The sequence below is a fragment of the Tursiops truncatus genome, chromosome 7 (genome assembly GCF_011762595.2).
Source record: "Tursiops truncatus isolate mTurTru1 chromosome 7, mTurTru1.mat.Y, whole genome shotgun sequence".
Taxonomy (NCBI): domain Eukaryota; kingdom Metazoa; phylum Chordata; class Mammalia; order Artiodactyla; family Delphinidae; genus Tursiops; species Tursiops truncatus.
In genome coordinates, this window is record NC_047040.1 from 14331809 (window position 1) to 14353771 (window position 21963).

Below are 21963 nucleotides of genomic sequence, written 5' to 3' on the forward strand. Positions count from 1 at the left end.
CTCTCACTTAACTCCAGACACAGAGGCTCTCTTTGGGGTCTTTTGAGAAGGACAACTCTTTTTTTTTTTTTTTTCCTTCAGTGCACTGGTATCTCACCTCCACATCTCATGTCACCTTCTCAGAGGGAGGCTCTCCCTGACACCCCAGCTAAATAAATGTAGCTTCCCTTGTGCCTGTCCCAGAAACCTGTACTCATCTTCTTGGAAATCTTCTCATCTACTTGGCACTCATTACTTTCTAATGATCTATTTATTTGTTTATTATTTGTTGAGCCACAAGAGATTATAAGCTTCAGAAGAAAGCGCTTGTTTGTTCCCAGCTGGATCTCCCACCCTCCTTCTGTAGGACTCTGCACAGAGAAAGCACTGATCAATGTGGCATCAATGCACAGATGGACGGAGCTTCCCTTATTTCCAGGTCACCTGGGCTGGACCACACCGCAGATGGCGGATCTGAGGATTTTCACCAATTTTGGCTTCCAGAAACCACTCAGGCAAAGGTTCTTAACCTTTCTAGGGTCACAGATCTCTTTAGGTATTTGATAAAAACGACTCTCCCAAACGAACATAAAAATGCACTCATAACTCTGCTTACAACTTGGGGGTTTGGAGACTCCTAACGGCCCAGGTGGAAACTCCAGACTTAAGAAAAACCAAGGGGAGAAGGAGAGAGATTAGAGGCTCCACGCCAGTCTTAGGAGAGACCTCTTAAAACCGGGCCAGTTTAAAATGACCTATGCCCTTGGATTGCAGATATATATATATATATATATATATATATAAAATGCATGAATATGTGTGTATATGTATATATATATGAAAAGAAAGAAATCCGAGGCAAGAAATCGCTTCTGGCCAGCAGAGTTCCAGATCTGCCACACGCTCCCCGCCTTACACGGTTTAGGACGAGACAACCAGTGACACTTCCCGCAAGTGTCTCGGGAGATCTCTTAGCCAGGTCTGATCAACGTTTGTGGGATGAATGAATGACACACTCGCTCGCAGAGTCAGGAAAGCAGCCCCCTCGGCGCTCACCGCGCGGGGCTGCTCAGTGCGGATCCCGCGGGCTCTGGTTCCCGGCGCCTGGGCCTAAGAGGCTGGAGGGGGAGGCGCGCGCCCAGGTGTATTCGCACCTAGGGCAGCCCACGTGGCGCGGGGCGGGGCCAGCTGCGGCGGGGCGGGGCGGGGCGGGGCGGGAGGAGGAGGGAGGAGGAGGAGGAGGGAGGAGCGGGAGAAGGGGGCAGGGAGGGAGCTGGTAGGAGCCGGAGGGGAGGGAGGGCAGAGGCGCGGGGAGGAGTCTGCAAACTTTCGCTTCGAGGGCATTGTGGGAAGCAGCCATGGTCTGAGGCGGGCACCTCACCTGTCAGCCACACCGGCTCCTTCGCTCGCCTCTCGCCCTCGAGTCCACCGCGCTCGTCTCTCGCCCGCGGGGACGGCGGCGGCGGCCCGGCCACCATGGTTAGTGCTGGAGAGCGGGGCGGCGGCGCGGACCAGGGCGGACGTGTGTGCGCGCGCTCCCGGGAGGCACCTGCTGCGCCGAGCCGGGCGCGCGGCCGGGTGGGCGAGCAGCCCCGTCCCGCCCCGCCGGTCCCCCAGCCCCCCGGCCCGCCCGCTCCTGTAGTCCCGGCGCCCGGACGGTGCGGATGCGCCCGGGGCGCTAGGGACGCCAGCTTGGGACTCTCGGGCACTGCCGCTTCATTCATTACACCGTTTGCTGAGCGCTTAGTCTGTGCCAGGCGCGGTGCCAGGCGGTTGGAGATGTCGCGGGGACCAGGTGGAGTCCTTGCTATTGGCGGCTTACCTTCTAGGAGGACGATGTGGAAGGAGGGAGATGAGTAATATACCAGTAAAATGAAGATAACTTCCGAGAGTAAGTGCTCTAAAGTCTCAAGTACAACCGGATGGAGGGATGGAGAGGCGGCAGCTGCAGAGCTGGCAGGCAGTGAAGGCCTCCTTGAGGAGGTGACCTCTGAGCTGTTGGAAGTCCTAGGGGAGCTCTGCAGGTAGTGGGAGCAGAGAGAGCAAAGGCCAGAGAGAAGGAACCTTTGCTTGTAGCGAGAAAGGTAGGCAGGGGCCAGACGAGGCAGGTCCTAATAAACCAAGTTAAGGAGTTTGGATTTTATTTCCACTGAGTGGGGGAGCCTTGGGAGCGGTTTAAGCGTGAGAACTGACTTTATCCCTTCTATACTTTTAAAAGATCTCTTTGGCTGTTGGTGGAGAGCAGCCTGGGATACGTGTGTGAGGAGGTGTGGAAGTGGAGACAGGGAGACCAGTTTGCAGTGCTCCAGGTGAGAGATCCTGGTTGCCTGCACTTGGATGGAAGCAATAGCTTCAGGCACCTCTTGTTCTTGCCTTCTGCTTAGGGTAGTGTTTTGAAAGTGCGGTGGCCTGAACTGCACGAGTTTCACTTTCCCAGCTGAGCTCACTTCCCAATCGGAGGAGGAACAGAAGTGACCTGCACTCTGGGCTTGAGTACCCTCCACAGGCAGGAGGAGGAGGGCCATGTGGGTTACGAAAGTTGATGGACAAGGAGAGAAGTGGAGTGCCGAGCCCCTGGATGGGAAGACCACAGACGCTTTCCAAGGAGAGGTTTGGCTGCACAGACTGGAGGCGCCATTGTTGTGTGTTGAGGGTTCCTTGTAAATATAGCGTGATGACAAAAGGAGGCTGTAAATAATGGAGCAGCTCTCCTGGCTTGCTCAGGTTTCCCAAGGGAGAAGGTGACATGTGTGCAACCCGCCACATTTTTTGCCTAATGGAAGGTGGAGTAAGGCCCTGGAGTTTCTGAGTAGCAAAAATCTTCCAACCCGAGAGCTTGTGTAGGGTCCACGCTCTGGACAACACCTGCAGTGGAATTCTATGTTTTCTTGCTGGTGTCAAGTGATGAGTTGATCAGAAATGTGCAGCTTCCCTGGCTTTTCTACTAGATCTAGCCCAATGGGAAATATTGATGTTATTGAGTGCCTGTGATAGGAGGATGCTCAACGCTTTACCTTCATGATCTCAGTCAGTTCTTGCAACAAACAACCAAATGAGGGTATCATGCTCTTTGTATTTTATCTGCTCTGACCTGTCCCAACAATGTGTCCTTGGACCATGGCTTGACCTCTCTATGCCAGTTTGCTCATTTGTAAAATGGAGATAATAACTGTTCCCAACTCATAAGGCAGTGGTTCTCAAAGTGTGGGCTGGGTACACTTAGGAGTCCCCAAGACTTTTTTTTTTTTTTTTTTTTTGGTATGCGGGCCTCTCACTGCTGTGGCCTCTCCTTTTGCAGAGCACAGACTCTGGACACGCAGGCTCAGCGGCCATGGCTCACGGGCCCAGCCGCTCCGCGGCATGTGGGATCCTCCCGGACTGGGGCACGAACCCGTGTCCCCTGCATCGGCAGGTGGACTCTCAACCACTGCGCCACCAGGGAAGCCCCCCAAGACTTTTTAGAGGTCCACAAGGCCAAAACGGTTTTCATAATAGCGTAGAGATATTATTTGCCCTTTACACGTTCATTCCTACATGACTGTACATGAAGTTTTCTCAAGGCTAACGTGACCTGCGAGAGTGCAACAGAGTGAATGCAAAAGTGGTAGCAGAGTCCAGCTGTCTTCTGTTGAGCCAGACATTAAGGAAATTTGCCAAAAAGTAAAACAGTGCCACTCTTCTCACTAATATTTTTTTTTTGCTTTGGAAAATATTGTTACTGTTCATCAAAGAGTTGTTTCTGGTAATGTGTAATAGGTTGATTATAATTTTTAAGTGAATCAGCAAGTATCTGAAATGTTTCTCTATTTAAATTTACAATACCATACAGTAAATTCACCTTCCCAAGCTGAACTGTGAAGTTATTTCTTTATCTGAATTTATGTTAGAAACAGCATGAATGCTTCCTTTTCCTAAATAGGGTAATTCCAAGTTTCCCATGTCCATCATAATCTCACTGTATTACAGAGAAATAGGAACAGTGAGAAGCCGAGAGGGTGAGGGTGGAGATATCTAACTCTGAACCTGGAGATCCTGCTGGGAACCCCTCTCCAGCACCCAGTATATCAGTTTTATTGTCTGACGCTTAAGTAAATTGTGATTCGTGTGTATTGTTATTTTGGTGGTTTAAATTCCAGCTTGAGTGAGGAAGCCTATTGTGGCAGCAGTAGCGAGCGCCGTCCTCCACGGAGACGTGGTCTGGGCTGCTGGCCAGCACTTACTGTGGGGTTGAGGGGTTGGGAAGAGACCCTGTGCGGTGTTCAGTTCTCCCAAGAGGGTTCACCCACAACAGACCTTTCCCACAGGCCTCCCAACAGCACCAGTGAGACTTGTGTTTACCCCTCCCCAGGGTTGTTACTTCTGAGTTCCCATTACTGGTTTCTGTGACAAATACTGTCAGCAGCTTACAATTTTTGTGTGGTATTTTATTGACAACAGCTGGCAGGAAATGGTCAGCAGATTGTGTATTTGCCCCACTGTTTCCAATGTCTGTCCTTTTGGGTCCCATGAATTATTTTATTACGGATGAAGACATAATGGATAAAGTCACCCCTTCCCCTAACACAAATAAAGAAAGTTCCTGTATGAGTCCCCAAAGATTAGCATTCCTTGACATCTCTATGAATCATTCTTTCAATTTTATTTTCTTGTTACTGTACAGAGATTCTCCGAGTGAGCTGAGATTTCACTGGTGTTCCTTCTTTCCTGGGGCCTGTCCTTGCCTCTCTCTCTCTCTCTCTCTCTTTTTTTAATGTTTTCCACAGCAGCGACACCATTTTATTTAAATTATTTATTTATTTAATATTTATTTATTTATTTGTTTGTACCGGGTCTTAGTTGCGGCACGTGGGCTCCTTAGTTGCAGCTCACGGGCTCCTTAGTTGCAGCACGTGGGTTCCTTGGTTGTGGTATGCGAACTCTTAGTTGTGGCATGCATGTGGGATCTAGTTCCCTGGCCAGGGATTGAACCTGGGCCCTCTGCATCGGGAGCGTGGAGTTTTATCCACTGCGCCACCAGGGAAAGTCCCCTTGCCTCTCTTATAGCCTCCCTTTCTCACGTATCTTGTTTTTCTCTGATGGAATTCATTGTTTTCTAGCTCTTTACCCAGGAGAAGCTCCCTTTCCAGATCCTGTGATGTAAAAGAATGTATGCAGAGATCAGAGGCAAACACCCCTGAAATCCTCTCAGGGGTGTACTAAACTGTCTCTCCAGCACTCTGACTAGCAAGAGAAAATGTACTTCTTGCATGGCTGCTAACGTGGGATAAATTAAGAATTTTTACAGTGGAAAGGGGGTACTGCCCACTGTTTCATTTAGAAATGAAATGCCACTGACCATTATGAGGAAGCTGGCCTTCAAAAAATCTCCCACGAAGTCCCAAGTCTGAACACTTCCCAACAGGTAGAGCTGGGTTCTGAAATAGCTCTCTAAATAGTTTCTGAAAACTGCCTGGGGAAAAATAATATAACCACTTGTTAGTCCCACAGTGCGATGGGGCGTAGACCTATATTACATTCAGTCAAGGACATAGGCATGCAGGATTCCAGTTTTAATGTCCTTGTTGGACCTTCTGTAGCAGGGCTTCTGGGCCGGTAAGAAACGATGGGTGTGTGGCAAGGTTCAGTGGCCACTTAAATGCTACAGGAGCCTTCCTTCTACACTGGGTCTATTAAGAGGAGGAACTAAGGCCACAGTACAAACTGGTGCTTCTGCCCTTTGTATACTCGCCCTTGTCGAGGGGGGACCTTCAGGGGTAAAAACGACTCATCCAGCTCATTATAGACTAAAAAAAAAAAAATTTTTTTTTTTTTTGCATTAAAACATCAATGTATTTGGGTCCAAGAGGCAAACCTCCCATATACTTTAAAGATAAACACCTAAGATATAGTTCGTTTATGGCTAGTTGCTTAAGGCTGACCCTCCAGGTCTCACAAGTCTACCTGCCTTTTCTGCAGTTCTAATTATTTGGGAAGAGAAATTTGAGACAGTGTTCTAAGGCAGGTGTCCGAAACATTTTTCTGTAAAGGGCCGGACTAAATATTTTAGGCTTTCTGGGCCTTACAGTCTCTGTCACTGTTACTCAACCTCTCTGCTGTAGAGTGAAAGCAGCCATGGACAAGATGCAAATGGCTGTGACTGTGTTTTAATAAAACTTTATTTACCAAAACAGGTGGAGGGCCAGAATTGGCCTGGAGGCTGAGTTTGTTCTGTAGACCCATGTTTTCAGGCAACTTCCATTAATTCACTCATGTGTACATTTGACAAATAAATTGGACACCTGCCCTATGACAAGCAGTGTTCCAGGCAGGACTGGCTATATCATTTGTGGTACCCAGTGCAAAATGAAAATGTAGGATCCCTCGTTCAGAATTTATTGGGAATTTCAAGACAATGGCAGCAGAGCATTAAATCAGGGGTGCTCCCTTTGTGAACCCAGGGCTCTGGTGTCCACAAAAGCCAGCCCTGGATCTAGGCCCCAGAGGTTGTACTGAAGAAGCCAGAAGCTCTCCTGCTCTCCTGGAGCCCACGTTCTTGGCGGGAAGTTCTCTAAACTTTCTTAATATGTATTTTGTATCAAGCATACAGAAGAGGATTATACTATAAAGTAGTGGTTAGTCATCATCTCATTCTTACTTCATGGAAGTTGTAGATGATTCCCAGGCAGGTGGCATGGGGACCCAAGCAGTGCCGATCCTGGTGGCTACGTCAGGCCCTGCCACCCCTTCCCTTCTTGTCCTGAGGTCGTGGGCCGTTCGTCCGGCTGGCTTGGACTGTACTTGGTCATTTCCTGAACCAGTTCTGACTGGATGGGGAGTTCTCAGCCGTATCTGCTCCCCGCGTTTGCTGTAGGTTAGATCCTTAGGTCAGTGCTTCCGCTGCTCTCATTGCCTCTGTCCACGTCCCAGTGGAGCCCTGGGCACGGGATGCCATGGCTTCCCCAGCTCTTCCTGGGTCTGCCCTGATTGTCAGGTGTGGTATAATTTGTCAGCTTAGACAAAATTGTGTAAAATGATGACACAGATAAACCTGCAAATAAACAGAAAACTTGTAGAAGGGTATGCTAGAGACAGTGATTGTTTCTGGGAAGGGCTCTACGCATCTGGTGTTGTAAAAAGAGTCACTTTTTATTGTGTGTTCTATTAGACATCTCAGTTTTTTTTTGTATTTGAACATAGCACCTTTTAAATTATATGAAAAATGACTTAAAAAATGTTCCCATTTATATTACTTCTCCAGCAAAACTCTGCTTTGTTTTTCCCTATGTTTTGTAACTTCTTAAGCCTGGATGTGTCTGGAATTGGGATGGAAACAGAAGTTTCCTTACAATACGTCCACACACACACACAGACACACACAGACACACACATGCATGTACGCACACATACATGTACACACACATACATGTACACACACAGACACTTTCTCTCTTCTATTCTCTTTAACTTGGGCTCTTGGTCAGGCTTCCAGGACTCCTGTTTGTACCTTGCTTTTTTTAAAAAATAAATTTATTTATTTTATTTATTTTGGCTGCACTGGGTCTTCATTGCTGTGCACGGGCTTTCTCTAGTTGCGGTGAGTGGGGGCTACTCTTCGTTACCGTGCGCGGGCTTCTCATTGCGGTGGCTTCTCGTTGCGGAGCACGGGCTCTAGGCGTGCGGGCTTTAGTAGTTGTAGCACGTGGGCTCAGTAGTTGCGGCTTGCAGGCTCCAGAGCGCAGGCTCAGTAGTTGTGGCGCACGGGCCCAGCCGCTCCGCGGCATGTGGGATCTTCCTGGACCAGGGCTCGAACCCGTGTCCCCTGCATTGGCAGGTGGGCTCTCAACCACTGTGCTACCAGGAAAGCCCTGTACCTTGCTTTTGAATGAGAATCGAGACTAGCTGAGGGGGAAAAAAATGTGATCCATCTTTCTCACTTCAGCAACTCTGAAAACTTTTGGTAAAAAGGTAAAATAATATTGCTAGTCACTTCACAGGAGGGAACCATGAAAGCACAGAGGTGCTTGTCAGATGAACTAGAATTGGCCTCACTGTATTCAGTAGACAGCAGAACATTCTAGCAAGATTGAGAAGTCCTGTCCCTGAAAGAGTCAGGGAGGACCAGTCAAGCCCGGTACCAGATTCAGATTGTGACTGAATAGTTCAGCCCCCAGTTTCAGTGTCTGCTGCCCACCTCCAGCTTCTCTTGGCTTCCCTGAAAAAAAGAAATCAGGGCAGCAACTTTTCATTATGCAGGTGAGGCTACAAGAGGCCTGGAAAAGATGACTGTTTCTTTTAAGTGTCAGAACTTCCTCGGGAGGCAGAAGTGCTGTTGGAGGAGACATCTCTGTTGGGTAATGTTGAGATACTCGTTGCCTGTGGAGGTGACATGCCTACAGCGTTTCAGGAAGCCTGCCTGTGCTCATTTCTAAAGGCAGATGTGGGATACAGGTGTGACGTGGTGGTGAGGCAGAGGGCCCTGGGCTCCTGGGTGCAGGCTCTGTGATCTGGGAGGCTCTGCTCTTTGCTCTCGTAACCAGGCCCACTTCCTAAATTTCCCTGAAGATTGAATGAGCCAATCCAGTTCAACCCTTAGCTCGGGGGCTGGCACCTGGCATACATTCCATAAATGTTAGCCAGGACATTTTTAAGGGAGATAGGAAAAAGCTAATGAAAAACTTAAAAATAGTTCTTAAATTTTTTTCTTTTTTTAATGAGAAATTTATTTGAACGGATGAAACAAAGAAACAAAATATCACAGACTGCAGATATTGGGGAGGTGGGAGAAGATAAGGGTTATTGTAATATCACATTTAAGAAAATGTGATTCTAAAGTCAGAGTGTGTATAGAACGTTTTCCTTTTATTTCTGAAACAACTGCTTGCCTCCAGTTTCTTTGTGAGAAGTCAGGTTCTCAATTCAAAGTGTCCTGTGTATGAGTCCTACCTTTCTAAGTCTCTTTGGCCTCACGATTTAGATACTTTAAGAATTCAGAAAATCTAATCTACGTTGACAATCTTTGTAAAAAATTACGGGGAAAAGAGGAGGCTTGACTATATAACAAGGCAGGTCTGTCTGTCAGATTGAACCTGAATTTTCAGAGTGTGATGGATGGGCAATCTCCCACCTCTTAAATTTTGTGCACAACCATTGGCATGGTTGTCAAGGTATAAAGGCCCTAGGGACAGATTTTTAATGAGTGTGGAGTATAGGCTGCAATAGGAAGAAAAAGGAAGGTTCTTAATAAACGTTTAAGTGATCGTTACGATGCAGGGCGCTGAGTTTAGCATAGTAATCATAGCAAGTTGTTCCTGGCCACAAAAAAATTCATATTAAGAAAGATCAAATAAGCATCACTATGAAATATGAATGGGGTCCCAAGTTATTAAGGTTTCATTCGACTTCAAAGGCGAATTGAAAATTGCTTGGAATTTCTGCTCCCTATTTCTAGGACCTTTTCCTCCTCGAATGATTTGAAACAGAACCAAAGGCCAGTCTGCCTCTCAAAAGACTCCAGGAGAAAACCTAATTAGGGACATCTTGACTATAAGACAAAATTAAACCACCAACAGCTATTGTTGATATACCCTAAGTTGATTACCTTGTCCAGATGAAATGATAAATGGAGAAATAGTACATGAATCACTTTTCAGGGTTTTTTTTTTCTTCTTCATTTGTTAATCCTTGTGTTCTTAACCAAGGAGGTTATTAGAAAAGAAAACCCCACAAGTATGAGATCTGTTTCTTGATTACAAGAAACTTGTGTTGTTGGGAAGAAATTTCTCACATGCATAGCAAACCTAGATGAGTATGGGAGTAGATAATTAAGCTGTGAAGTATGTCGTTCAGATTACATAATTGCTGCAGGAATTCCATGCAGGAGGACATGGGAGGGGCTCATGGAAGAGACAGTCGTGGGGCTGAGCCCCAGAAGAGCAGGTGACCCTGCCTCCAGCTTTTCAGAAAAGGGTGTGTGTGTCTGGTATGTATGTGAGTGGGAAGGGGTTAATAAGTAGACAATATGGAAAGGTGGTATTAAGAAAATGTAAGTCCTGAAGGAGGGCCTGCTGAAGGTCTACCATGACAAACTGGTTTCTTTCTTTTTTTTTTTTAAAGATGTACCTTTTTTCTTAATTAGTTTTATTTCATTTATTTATTTATTTATATTTTTGGCTGTGTTGGGTCTTCACTGCTGCACACGGGCTTTCTCTAGTTGCGGCGAGCGGGTGCGGGGGCTACTCTTCGTTGCGGTGCACAGGCTTCTCATTGCGGTGGCTTCTCTTGTTGCAGAGCACGGGCTCTAGGTGCACGGGCTTCAGTAGTTGTGGCATGTGGACTCAGTAGTGTGGCGCACAGACAGGGGATCAAACCCGTGTCCCCTGTATTGGAAGGTGGATTCTTAAGCACTGCACCATCAGGGAAGTCCAAACTGGTTTCTTATTGATTCCCCCATCTCTAACTCTGCCCTCCAGTCAACCCCACTAAGAAATTCTTTATCCAGTATTATCAGGAATGACATTTCTCACTGACTTTACAGATAACGAAAAAGGACAAACTTTTTATTTTAGAGTTAAAAAAAATTAATATCTTACTTAAGCATTTGGGGAAATGGGTCAAAAGTAGCTTGAGGCTTGTCCAGAGTCCGGAGGAGCCTCACTTCACTCAGCTGCATAGTTTTGGAGATGGGCTGCCTTCTTAGCAGCCAAGAAACAATGTTACTGAAGTTGCAGGTGTGTTTAGGGATGTGTGCGTGTGTTTTGTCTCTGAGTGGGCTAGTTTCCTTGTGTATCTCTAAGAAACAATTGCTGTTACCTTCCTCCATCACTCTAATGAATGTTTTGAAAAGGAAAGCTTATTTTAATAGCAGCCGAAGACAGACATCACTAGAAAGAGGAGCATGATGCTTGGAAGGATTGCTAGACTGGAAGATAAGGGGATCCAGGTCCTGTACCCAGCTATACCAGTAACCATGACCTTTATTTACCATGTTACCTAACTTCCCGGGGCCAGTCCTCAGCTGTCTCTTGAGGTGAGAGAGAATCTTAAAAATCCTTTCTGGTTCTCACAGTTTGTAATCAGCTACAAGAAAGTCGTATGCCTCTCCAAACCCAATGTACCTTATTTTCTGCACGTGTCAGATCCAGAAGCAGGGCAAGCCTGACGCTGAACTGTTGAGCCATATGTCCTTGTGTTGCTGTTGATCAGGAGCTGGGCTCTTCGTAAGTGCAGCTTGCAGGTGGGGTTGTCACGTACCAGGAAGGCCATACCAACAGAGCTCATGGAACTTTACATCGGATCGTTGCATTGCTCAGACATCTATTTGTGTGTGTGCATCGAATCGTTGCATTGCTCACGCATCTATTTGTGTGTGTGCATCGAATCGTTGCATTGCTCACACATCTATTTGTGTGTGTGTTTAGGCACAGGTTTAAGTGCACTTTTGGCTTCAATCAAGTCAGGTGTAAAAGAAGAACAGCATTATTATTTTGCTATAGGTACACATTTACTGAATACCCACTGTGTGGTCTGTACCCGCAATTGGAGATTATTAAGAGATATAAAGGAGACAGAAGTGAGTATGCTTCTTATCCCACAGGGAGGGAAAACAGAAACAGTACAACTTGCACGTTTCTTTCAAGAATATCGAAATTAGAGATGTAGCTGGGATGGGATAGGGTACATGGGGACGTGTACATTTTATGAGAGATTCTGAAAGGATGTTATAGACTTGGTTGGGTGAGGAGTATATTTTGGGCATGGGAGAGGGATGAGGAATGGGGTGTGAGATACGCTCTAACAAGGCGTGTTTCAGGGCCTGCAAGCAGATTGGCGTGGCTGCATCTGGGAATCAGTTTGGGAAACATACACACGCAGAAACCTAGTTCCCGAGAAAAAGTGGAGTCGTTGGTGGAGGCTGTTGAATGACAGAGGAGATTTTCTCCCTGTCATTTGTTGGGAGGACAGTTCAGGAAGGTCTGGCTTTTTTGTTTTCGGTTCAGAAAGATTTTAAAGTGAACTTTAAAGTTTTATGTTCATTTTCTTTTATAGTAGGTAAGTTGAACAACCACACCCATATCTCAGAAAAACTTGAATCTATCTTGCATAATTTTTTCTTTTTTATTTCCTCTTTATTGAGACGAACCTCCTGATCATGAGCTTGGGTGTTGGGGCAATGCCAAATTGCTATAAAAAAAGTTTTTTTTGAGATATAACTGACATATAACATTATATTAGTTTCAGGTGTAACTAATATAACGATTCAGTATATGTATATATTGTGAAATGATCACTGCAATAAGTCCAGTTAACACCCATAGTCATTTTTTTAAGGAAATTCAGGCCAAATATATTTATTTATTGAGCAGCTATATGTCATTGCTTGTTAAAATTCAAACCATTAAACTTATTGAAGAATAAAATATTTTAAAACATAATGGACCAATGTGAAAACTTCAACTCTTGCTCCTGTGTAAAGCATTTGGTAAAAGACTTATCCTGTGTCAATTGTAAGACAAATAACTTTTGGTCTGAGAAAAAACCTTTTTAAAGTGACTTGCTTTGTAATAATGGGCTTGTCTGATTAACTGATGTTGATCCATATTTATTAGTAAAATCAATATCAAAAATGCCTTTTAGGGCTTCCCTGGTGGCGCAGTGGTTGAGAGTCCGCCTGCCGATGCAGGGGACACGGATTCGTGCCCCGGTCCGGGAAGATCCCACATGCCGCAGAGCGGCTGGGCCCGTGAGCCATGGCCGCTGAGCCTGCGCGTCCGGAGCCTGTGCTCCGCAACGGGAGAGACCGCAGCAGTGAGAGGCCTGCGTACTGAAAAAAAAAAAAAAAAAAAAGCCTTTTAAATCATGATAGGATGTAGTTTTTGGAGCAGCTGCTTAGCAAACATTATGCCAATAAAATTTGCGTTAGCGCCGTCTCTGCTGCACGTAAGTCAGTTTTGGGATCAAAACATTGATATTTTGAAGACCCCACTAAATCTTTCTAAAAAGAATTATGTCAAGACTTTTAAACAAAGTCAGCTTTTAAATCTCATTTTTCTGAGCTCCTTTTTATAACCAGTGAGGACAATTGTGTTTTATCAGTAAGAGCTCAAGAACAGAATATTTAAGATAACTAACTGCAATAATCATTATGTTTTTAGCAAATATTTACAACATGAATGCTTCCATAATACACTTCCAATTTAGAATTATATTCTGTACTACAGTCTTAGACACGGAAGCTAAAAATTTTGGACCTTGAAAAAGTGACCAAAAAAAAAAAAAAGGCACAAATCCTTTTTTAATTAACTGTGAAATAATCACCAGAATAGAACTTTTCTTTCCAAAGCTTCTTTTTTCTTCCCAGTTTTATTGAGATAGAATAGACCAAAGCATCTTGGAGTGGTATTTTTTTGGTAATATCCTTGAAAGATTTATAATTAAACATCAGTTTTACTGCCAACTGCCATATTTATTTATGGGTGCTGATGACTTTACAGTTTATATTGTAGTTATACATTGCTAAAAATAGGTTAGATTTCTGAATTTTAAATAAGCATTTAAAATGTTAGGCAAGGGAAAGAACTGAGAAAAATAGAGTGTGCTTTTCTTTCATTGCCTGTTTTTTCTCTGCTGGATGACATAAAGAATGATTATTTCCCACAAAAGTGACCCCAAAATATCTGTCACATCCTCCCCTTAAAATAGTCATACTATTTGTCAGGTCTAATGAAAAAGAAACAAGTTTTCAGACTTGAAGATGTCAACCATCTTCAGCCTGCGCATGGCTGATTGCCATGAACCCAAGATGGGCCAGGCCAGTGCTGGGTGTTGTCTGGTGTTCCCTGAGCTGTGTAGGGAGCCGGAGACTGCCAAGTAGAGAACGGGTGCACTCTAGCCGGTGCGCGTTTATTTACTGCCCAGCCTTAGTCTCATCACGCTATAAGAATAGAGAGCCCAGAAAGGGGTTATATAATGAGATTTGAGCAGAAGGCCAGACTCACTATCATGTAACTGCCCTGAAATTACTTTGTTGGCAATTAAAATATATTTAAACTATTTCTCCATGACTGAAGCTTAAATCTGTGACTATTTTTTTTAATATCCTTTATCTTTTTTTTTTTACATCTTTATTGGAGTATAATTGCTTTACAATGGTGTGTTAGTTTCTGCTTTATAACAAAGTGAATCAGTTATACATATACATATGTTCCCATATCTCTTAAATAATGTCCTCTTCAAAGCAGCTGGTGATTCTTAAAGTTTTCTGGGATAAGAATCCTTTTGGAAATCTGCTAAACTTTCTGCACTTTGTCCTTAGAGCAATGCTTATAAATCCAAAATATACTTTTAGGAAGGCTACCAACAAGTCTACCTTTCTCTTCCAGATTATCCTTAGACCTTGGGCATTTCTTGTAAAGCTACAGAACGCTACCTGAATTCAACACTTAGCCCTGCCATCTCTAGCTTGATGACTCCGGGAATGTCTTTTAAGTGTCAGAAACTTAATTTATTATTATTATTGTCTTTCATGTTGGTACATTGCCTCGATATGTGGCTTAAACAATATAATGCATATAAACATACCAACATTGTGCCTGCCATGCAGTGGGCCATTTCTACTGATTAATATAATTGTCGTGTGGAACACTGCGTTCATTTTAGTTGGTCAGCAGATTTGCATCTTCCTGGAGGAAAGGCCCCCTGAGCAGTTAGATGATGACCAGAAGATTTTTGGGGGGCTTAGGACCCGAGTAGTGAGAGTTGGTGGGCCGGTGACAATGTCTCTAGTGTCATATAACTCATAGCTGTTGCATCTGTCTCCACTTGAGGTGAAGAAGTCAACCGCAGATAATCACAGAGGCCAGACGAGGGCACCTTTGCCCCTGGAGATGTGTTCACAAATTCTTCCAAACTGTCTTCTTTTTCAAGGACTCTAAGCAGACCACTGCTGTCCTTTCTTCAGACAGGCTCCTGTGGAGCAGATCCTGGAGCCACCTTCTGGTTGTCATTCCAGCCATGTCGTCCTCTGACCACACCGTGGTTGTGTTGATTGGAACATGTCTTCTGCAGAGGGCTAATCACGCTGCCTATGGACTATTTTATTTTAATTGCCAAGTTCTGGGGATTGCATGCAGTCATTTGTCAACAGTCTGCAGTATTGTTGAGCCTAGTGTTATGCAACACAGACTCAAAAGACTCATGTAGTGGAAAGCAGTCCCGTCTACACTGTGCACATATGAACAGCGTAGTTTTTTTTTTTTTTTTTTTTTGTGGTACGCGGGCCTCTCACTGTTGTGGCCTCTCCCGTTGTGGAGCACAGGCTCCGGATGCGCAGGCCCAGCGGTCATGGCTCACGGGCCCAGCCGCTCCGTGGCACGTGGGATCCTCCCGGACCGGGGCACGAACCCGTGTCCCCTGCATCGGCAGGCGGACTCCCAACCACTGCGCCACCAGGGAAGCCCTGAAGACTGCCTTTGATTGTGGGAAGGACTGATGTGTGGATAATGGGAAGACCTCAGGCTTTACAGTCAGATCTGTGTTGGAATCCCTCTCTGCCGTTTACTAGCCTTACAGCTCAGTCATTAATGTAGGTATTATGGTGCATCTATCCATGCCCTCAAATGAACACTCACTATCTGTTCCTTGCTGGTGGTTGTCCTGATGGTGATGGCTTGTGACTACTTACATTTCCTGCTTCTTTTAGCAATGCTGCGTGTTCATGCCTGGAACCCTGGCTTTGTGCAAAAAGGGCCATCTGATCTGTTGATTTGCTTTTGACAAGTGACCAGTTGAAGTAGTTTTTTCAAATGCATGAGGATGGAAAAATAATCATTTACTATCTGTCCTGGAGATTTATCATTGAATATATTACTTACATTCCTAATTTAACCAATTAAGCTAGCTGATGACAAAGTTCATTCTAGTAGTATTGTGTTCTATGGAATGCAGAATAATGTATAAATAAGAATGGTTTATGCGCTTGGACTATTTGCTGTGGAATGTAAAAAATTTTAGATTTTAGTCAACTAGGACCCATTGCCTTAGTTTTTCTTACAAGGTTCACATGTTAGGTTGGTTTCACAAATCTATGCAATATTCATTTTAGGCTTGTTTCTACCACAGTCCTTAGGAATTTGAAGTTGGTTCATAAACTTAAGAGGGAAAGTGATTGTTATCTGAGAGTTGAGTCAGACCCTGAAGAATCATTACTTGGGTCTGTCTAGAATTTAACCCAGTCTCTGCTTTCCTTGAATTACATCCAAAATCAACCCTGGATGGTTTCTTCCAGAATGAGTTCCTTCAGACTCTTCCTCTCAAAGAAAATGTGTCCTACACTGGAGGCCACAACTGAAATTTACCAACTAAGGAGAACCAATGAATGTCCTGGTTTTATAGCAAAAGATTCTCAAAGGTTTTCCAATGTGGTTTATAGAACGTTGATATTTACTTTCAGAATCAACGGTATTGTTTTCCTAACTTTATCTATCCTATTGGTAGAATGAATTAAAAGTCCAAAAGTCCAAATCAAAAACGAAATCACATTCATTTAAAATAAAGATTGGGCTTCCCTGGTGGCGCAGTGGTTGAGAGTCCGCCTGCCGATGCAGGGGACACGGGTTCGTGCCCCGGTCCGGGAAGATCCCACATGCTGCGGAGCAGCTGGGCCCGTGAGCCACGGCCGCTGGGCTTGCGCGTCCGGAGCCTGTGCTCCGCAGCGGGAGAGGCCATAGCGGTGAGAGGCCCGCGTACCGCAAAAAAAAAAAATTAATAAAAAAAAATAAAAATAAAGATTGGGTCTTTGTTATTATTGTCAGCCTGAAATCTCCTATACAGTCTTAGTATTTTTTTGTTTAACGTACAAGCCTCGTTTTGATTGAAGTACAACTATATTTGAAACGTGAGACTACATATTCGCAAATGGTGGCTGTTTACATGATCAGTGAGAATTTTATTTGTGCTATTTGGTAGGGTCATTGGAAAACCTGTCTTGGCCACATGCCCCTGATTATTGTGGCCTAGAGGGCGGCCAGGGATGGTTTAAATGTTAGCTTCCAAGCGTATTCAGTTTCAGAATTAGGTGATGTCTGAGAAGCAGAAAGGCCAGCCCTTTGTCGTTTCTGCCTCTTTGTTAAGCTCAGTACTGATGGGCATGGTCTCTGCTCCTAGGCTGTGAATTAAACAGAGCAGAACAGAAAATGAAAGGCAGAAAACAGCTGCTTACCATTGTTAACGGACGAAACAAAGAACAGAGGGTGGGATACTCAATAATGCCAGCTGTGTCCACCGCGGTCTCTTCCCTGTGATTTGTCTCTGACTTGGTCAGCGCAGTCTTCTTGGCAATGAGAGCCACAGGGGGTTAGAGGCTGGGAGGCAGAGAGGGCACAAAGCCCAGGCCACTTCCATAGTCTAAACATGTGACAAAACAAAGAAGTGGCCAAACAAGGCTGTAAGTATTGTGGCGCCTTTTCAAACCTTATGCCTAACAAGATAATATATGCAGTGTTCATAAAATTCTGTGCACTTCCGTTTTGCCTTTTGCAAAATACTTTAAGGATTTATAAAACTTTATTGATTCATTGTGTGTGCCAGGATCTTGAACTGGTAGTGGGATACAAGCTTATAGCCACATAAAGAATGCCTCTTTCAGACCCATTGGGTTTTTTCTGTGACGGTCTGACTAATGCATGATTCTAAATTTCATTCAGTGGGGTTACCTCCGATTCCGAGGCTAATTTGTCTGTCTTTGCTGTCCCACACATTAGCACTCATAGTGTCCATATTTTGGAAAATGGCTTACAAGAGGCAGGCAGGGGCTGTGTCAGAGTGGGCTTAGCCAGGCTGTGTCCTCCAAACAGGGCTATAGTTGGTAAAAGTTATTCAGAGTTGGGGATCTGCTGCCGACCTTCCTGGCTTCCAAGCCCAATTCTATCAACTATAGCTGTGTGGCCTTGGACAAGTTACTTAACGTCTCTGTCCCTCAGTTGCCCCAACTTAAGAAATGGAAACTGACTGGTAGCAAATGATATTCCAAATAATGTATAATGGTAATAAATTACTGTTATTTGTTGTACTATTTATTCTTCTCCCCAAGATTTTAATCTATTTGTTCTCTTGTTCTTGGGCTCAGGTAGGAGATGGAGGCCCATGAATATACCGCATGGAGATGCTGTACTCCATCTCTAGGTATCAATTCTAAACGACAGGCTTTGAAAGTCATAGAAAAATCTCTCACACAAATTTTGCTCTCTGCTTTTGATCCATATAGCTCTTTTCTAATTTCTAAACCAAAAAAACTCCAACATTGGTTTTGAATGAACTATAGGAAGCCTAGTGGACTCAGTCAATAGCCCTGACTTGAGAAGGGCCATGGTCAAAGATGTAAAGGCCTCTTGATTTTAGAAGGTGTTCTATTACATTGTTCTCAGTATTACTGATAGAAGCATTATTGGGAAAACTGTTATGAGGCCCTTGATGCTAGCGTTGATGGAATCAGTTATTCACTCATTCTAGCGTTCTGCAGCTGTGGACATTGCTGCTGTTCTGTGACTTGAAGGACACCTAGAAAAATCATAAGGAGAAGAGAAGGGGATGGATGATGACAAAGGCTTGGATCCCCATTCTGAATTCGGTGGCTTGGAAATTAAAACTTAAGTTTTTCCAGAAAAACAAAAATAAAATGGCTACCTCTAATAATGTCTTTAAGAAAACTCTTAAATTTCAATTCATACTCACCTACAGTTTCAAGTGTCCTTAGGTAGAGGCTTGTTTCCTGCTTTTGTACAGTGGGAATTCTCATAATCTAGGTGCATCCCAGATGCACAGCCTAGTCTACTTTTGTGTTGTCAAGACTTTTCTTTTGGCCATTATTTGTTTTCTGATTGTTTATTGTCTCTGTCTCATTTGCTAGGAGGGGATAATGTTGAATGTATTGGAAAAACAGATATTTGGTAGCCAGTTGGAAAAGTTAAATGCTCATTTCTTCGTTTTGAGTTCAAGTAAATGTTCAGTCCCCATGGCAGTTACTTTGATTGTTAGTCTTACCAATAAATGGGCTAAGGGAGATTTTTTTTGACTTTGCTATGATGGATCATTGCATCTTTTGTTTTTTACAATGACATTTACAGGAAGGAAAATTCATAGTGTTTTCATTCTGCTTTTAGTATGTTGTCCTAGAATTATCCATCAGAGATTGACACCAAATATACTTGTATGCTGATGGTACATCAACAATTTCCAGAAAAAATTAATTTATCTCCTCTCCCACAGGCAAAATCTGACATTAAAATGTGAGGCAGCAATGGATTTAGACATAATTTGAAACCCATCAATATTCTAAACATTAACCTTCTGAATTCTCACAGTTCTATTGTAAGTTAATTAAGTAATTACATTTTACACATATTTTCTTTTTTGTATTATGGAACTACTATTAAGTAAATTGTTGCTTTATCATCTTCACACAAGAGTTGATCTGCCATAGAACTTCATCCATTCATTCAGAAGGTATTTCTTGAGGACCTACTATGTGCCGGTCACTGTTCTGGAAGAGTGGGAAACAACAATGAACAAAAGGCAAAATCATTGGCTCTGGAGCTTACATTGTAGGGTGTGGAGTAGCAGCAACATAATAAGTAAAATAGTAGGTCAAAAATACTGTGGGGCTTCCCTGGTGGCGCAGTGGTTGGGAGTCCGCCTGCCGATGCCGACGCGGGTTCGTGCCCCGGTCCGGGAAGATCCCACATGCCGCGGAGCGGCTGGGCCCATGAGCCATGGCCGTTGAGCCTGCGCGTCTGGAGCCTGTGCTCCGCTACGGGAGAGGCCACAACAGTGAGAGGCCCGCGTACCTCAAAAAAAAAAAAAAAAAAAAAATACTGTGAAAAGTAATGGAGCGGCGTTCAGTAGTAGGAGTGTTGAGGTAGCGTAGTGAGAGTGGCGCATTTTATACGGAGTGTTCAGGGTAGGCCTTACTGAGAAGCAGATTTTTTAATAGACTTGATGGAGGTGAGGGAGTGAGGCAAGCAGGTATTTGGGGGAAGGGAGCATTGAGCAGAGGGCAGGAGTAGATGATGACCTCAGAGGTAGAGAGGGGCATGTGGAGTAAGGCCTCGTGTAGGTCATGGTAAGGACTTGGCGCTTGCTTGGAGAGAAGGGTTTGAGGAGGGGAATGACCTGCTCTGACCTACAGTCGATCTGGCTGCGGAATTAAGAACAGATGGTAAGGGAGCAATGGTGGGAGTAATTGTTATGCTCTTCCTAATGAGCTCTCCTAAAACTTCACCAGCCTGTCAACATTTATTGAAAAGAAAATGTTGAATATTTCCGAGGAAATTTAGCTGCATTGTTTTCTAGTTCATGATTCTAGTGCATTCTAGTTGATTTGCCATCAAAGAATCAAAATGTAGGGGCCTATTTAGGTCTGCATTAATGAAAAGATGTCATTTAAAATGAGAACTTATACATCATACAACTTTCAAATGAAAAGTGATTGGAAAGAGTCCTTCCTTCTGTAATGCTTCCAGAGGCCTATGGAATCACCAAAAAAAAAAAAAAAAAAAAAAAAATCCCCCTTCCATGTAGCAGTAAATCCCCATTAATTAACCTAGAATTTAAAACTCATCCAAAGGGATGGGGCTACACAGGGAGGAGAAGCAGCAGTACTCCTCAGCCTGGCTTCCCGGGGCCCTCGGGGATGATGTTGGTTAGCAGCTGCTGGTGATGACAGGGTGACAAGATGGGCTTCTCCAAATCCTTGAAGCTCTTGCTACCGATGTCACCTTCTTGTGTTCTCAGGCCTTATCTTGCCATTGGGAAGAATTTATGTTACCGATGTTTTCATTTCTGATTAAGGAAATTCTTACAAGTATTAGTCTCTTTCTTGACGTAAGCCAAACATCCACAAAGCCATGTTTTCTTGGCTGGAGTGTGTTGGGGCCTGGGCTGGGGTGTGTGGCAGAGTCCTTGCTCCGGTGTCCCTGAGTAATACCACTGCCTCTAGCTATCCAGCATTCCGGAAAGCCCAGTTCTTCCCTTCCTGTGTTGGATTAGCTACTATATTCTATATTTCCCTAGGAATTGTAACTTAAATTTTTTAAAAATTGTGACTAATACATAAATATTATAGAAAACTTGGAGAAAACACCAGAAACGTGAAGAAGAAAATAAAAACCACCTGAAATGATGCCTTGGGAGAACCACTGCAATGTTGTTTATATTATTACTTTTTTCTTCAAATACTATAAAAAGTAAACAGGAACAATATCTCAGCATATATATATTATATATCTATATATAAGTATTTACATATATTCTGAATAGTGAAAGTATAAAGTTTACTTCCAAAAATAAGAAAAGAAAAAAGGGGAATCTAAAATGATATAAAATGATATGCAGCTAAAATGATATAAAATACAGCTAAAGGACATAAAATTATATAAAAACAATCAGCTAAATGATATGAAAATATATACAGCTAAAATAATATAAAAATAATTCTTCCCTTATACCAAAAACTGAAATATGACCATGAATTTCACAAGACGTGCATTTTGCATTTACTGGCGTGATTACGAGGAGGGATTATTTGGGTTTGGCACTTTGAAAAGTGAAAGCATCCACTCAGTTGGAACCTGTCTGGTTTCTTTTTAACTTGGCAAGCATACCTGCTAGAGAGCTATGCAGTTTTTCTAGTGTCTGTACTCAAGTTTGTCTTTATTTTTGTTTTTCTAGAAGTTAAAAGTTTGACATTCTTTCTCTGTCTCTCATTTGCTACAACCTTTACTTAGTACCACCATCTCTCCTGTAACATTTGATTCTGTACTTGGTCAGTGTTAGAAATGGAGGTTTCTGGTATACTCAAACTAGTGAAGGCACAGAAAGTATTCAAATTTAACCTCCGATTCGCCATCGTTTGCAAAAGTTCTGAAAAAAATTGTAACTCAATTATGTATATTACTTGAGTGAAACAAGTAAAGCAAAAGGGGAAAAGAAAACCCTCTCTGAGACTTCAAAGCA

At 43.7% G+C, this 21963-nt stretch overlaps 1 protein-coding gene and 1 long non-coding RNA gene across 9 annotated transcripts in view; one reads left to right on the forward strand and one right to left on the reverse strand.

The window, feature by feature from the left end:
* The window catches only part of WDFY1 (WD repeat and FYVE domain containing 1), a 158180-nt gene that overhangs the window by 100507 nt on the left and 35710 nt on the right, over positions 1-21963 (forward strand). The window contains exon 1 of one of the 8 annotated variants that reach the window (XM_019923616.3): positions 1277-1458. The exons of 6 other annotated variants lie outside the window; for them this stretch is intronic. In XM_019923616.3, coding sequence (XP_019779175.1) covers positions 1456-1458 — 3 coding nt within the window. In that variant the 5' untranslated portion in view covers positions 1277-1455. Of the gene's footprint in view, positions 1-1276; positions 1459-8222; positions 8310-21963 lie in introns of those variants that run through there. One more of the 8 variants, XM_019923615.2, reaches the window with a different exon arrangement.
* On the reverse strand, positions 12174-21185 carry LOC117312933 (uncharacterized). The gene is made up of 3 exons (XR_004527358.2): positions 21122-21185; positions 17174-19492; positions 12174-12778 (listed from the first exon to the last, which is right to left on the reverse strand). It is a non-coding gene; the product is annotated as an uncharacterized lncRNA (long non-coding RNA).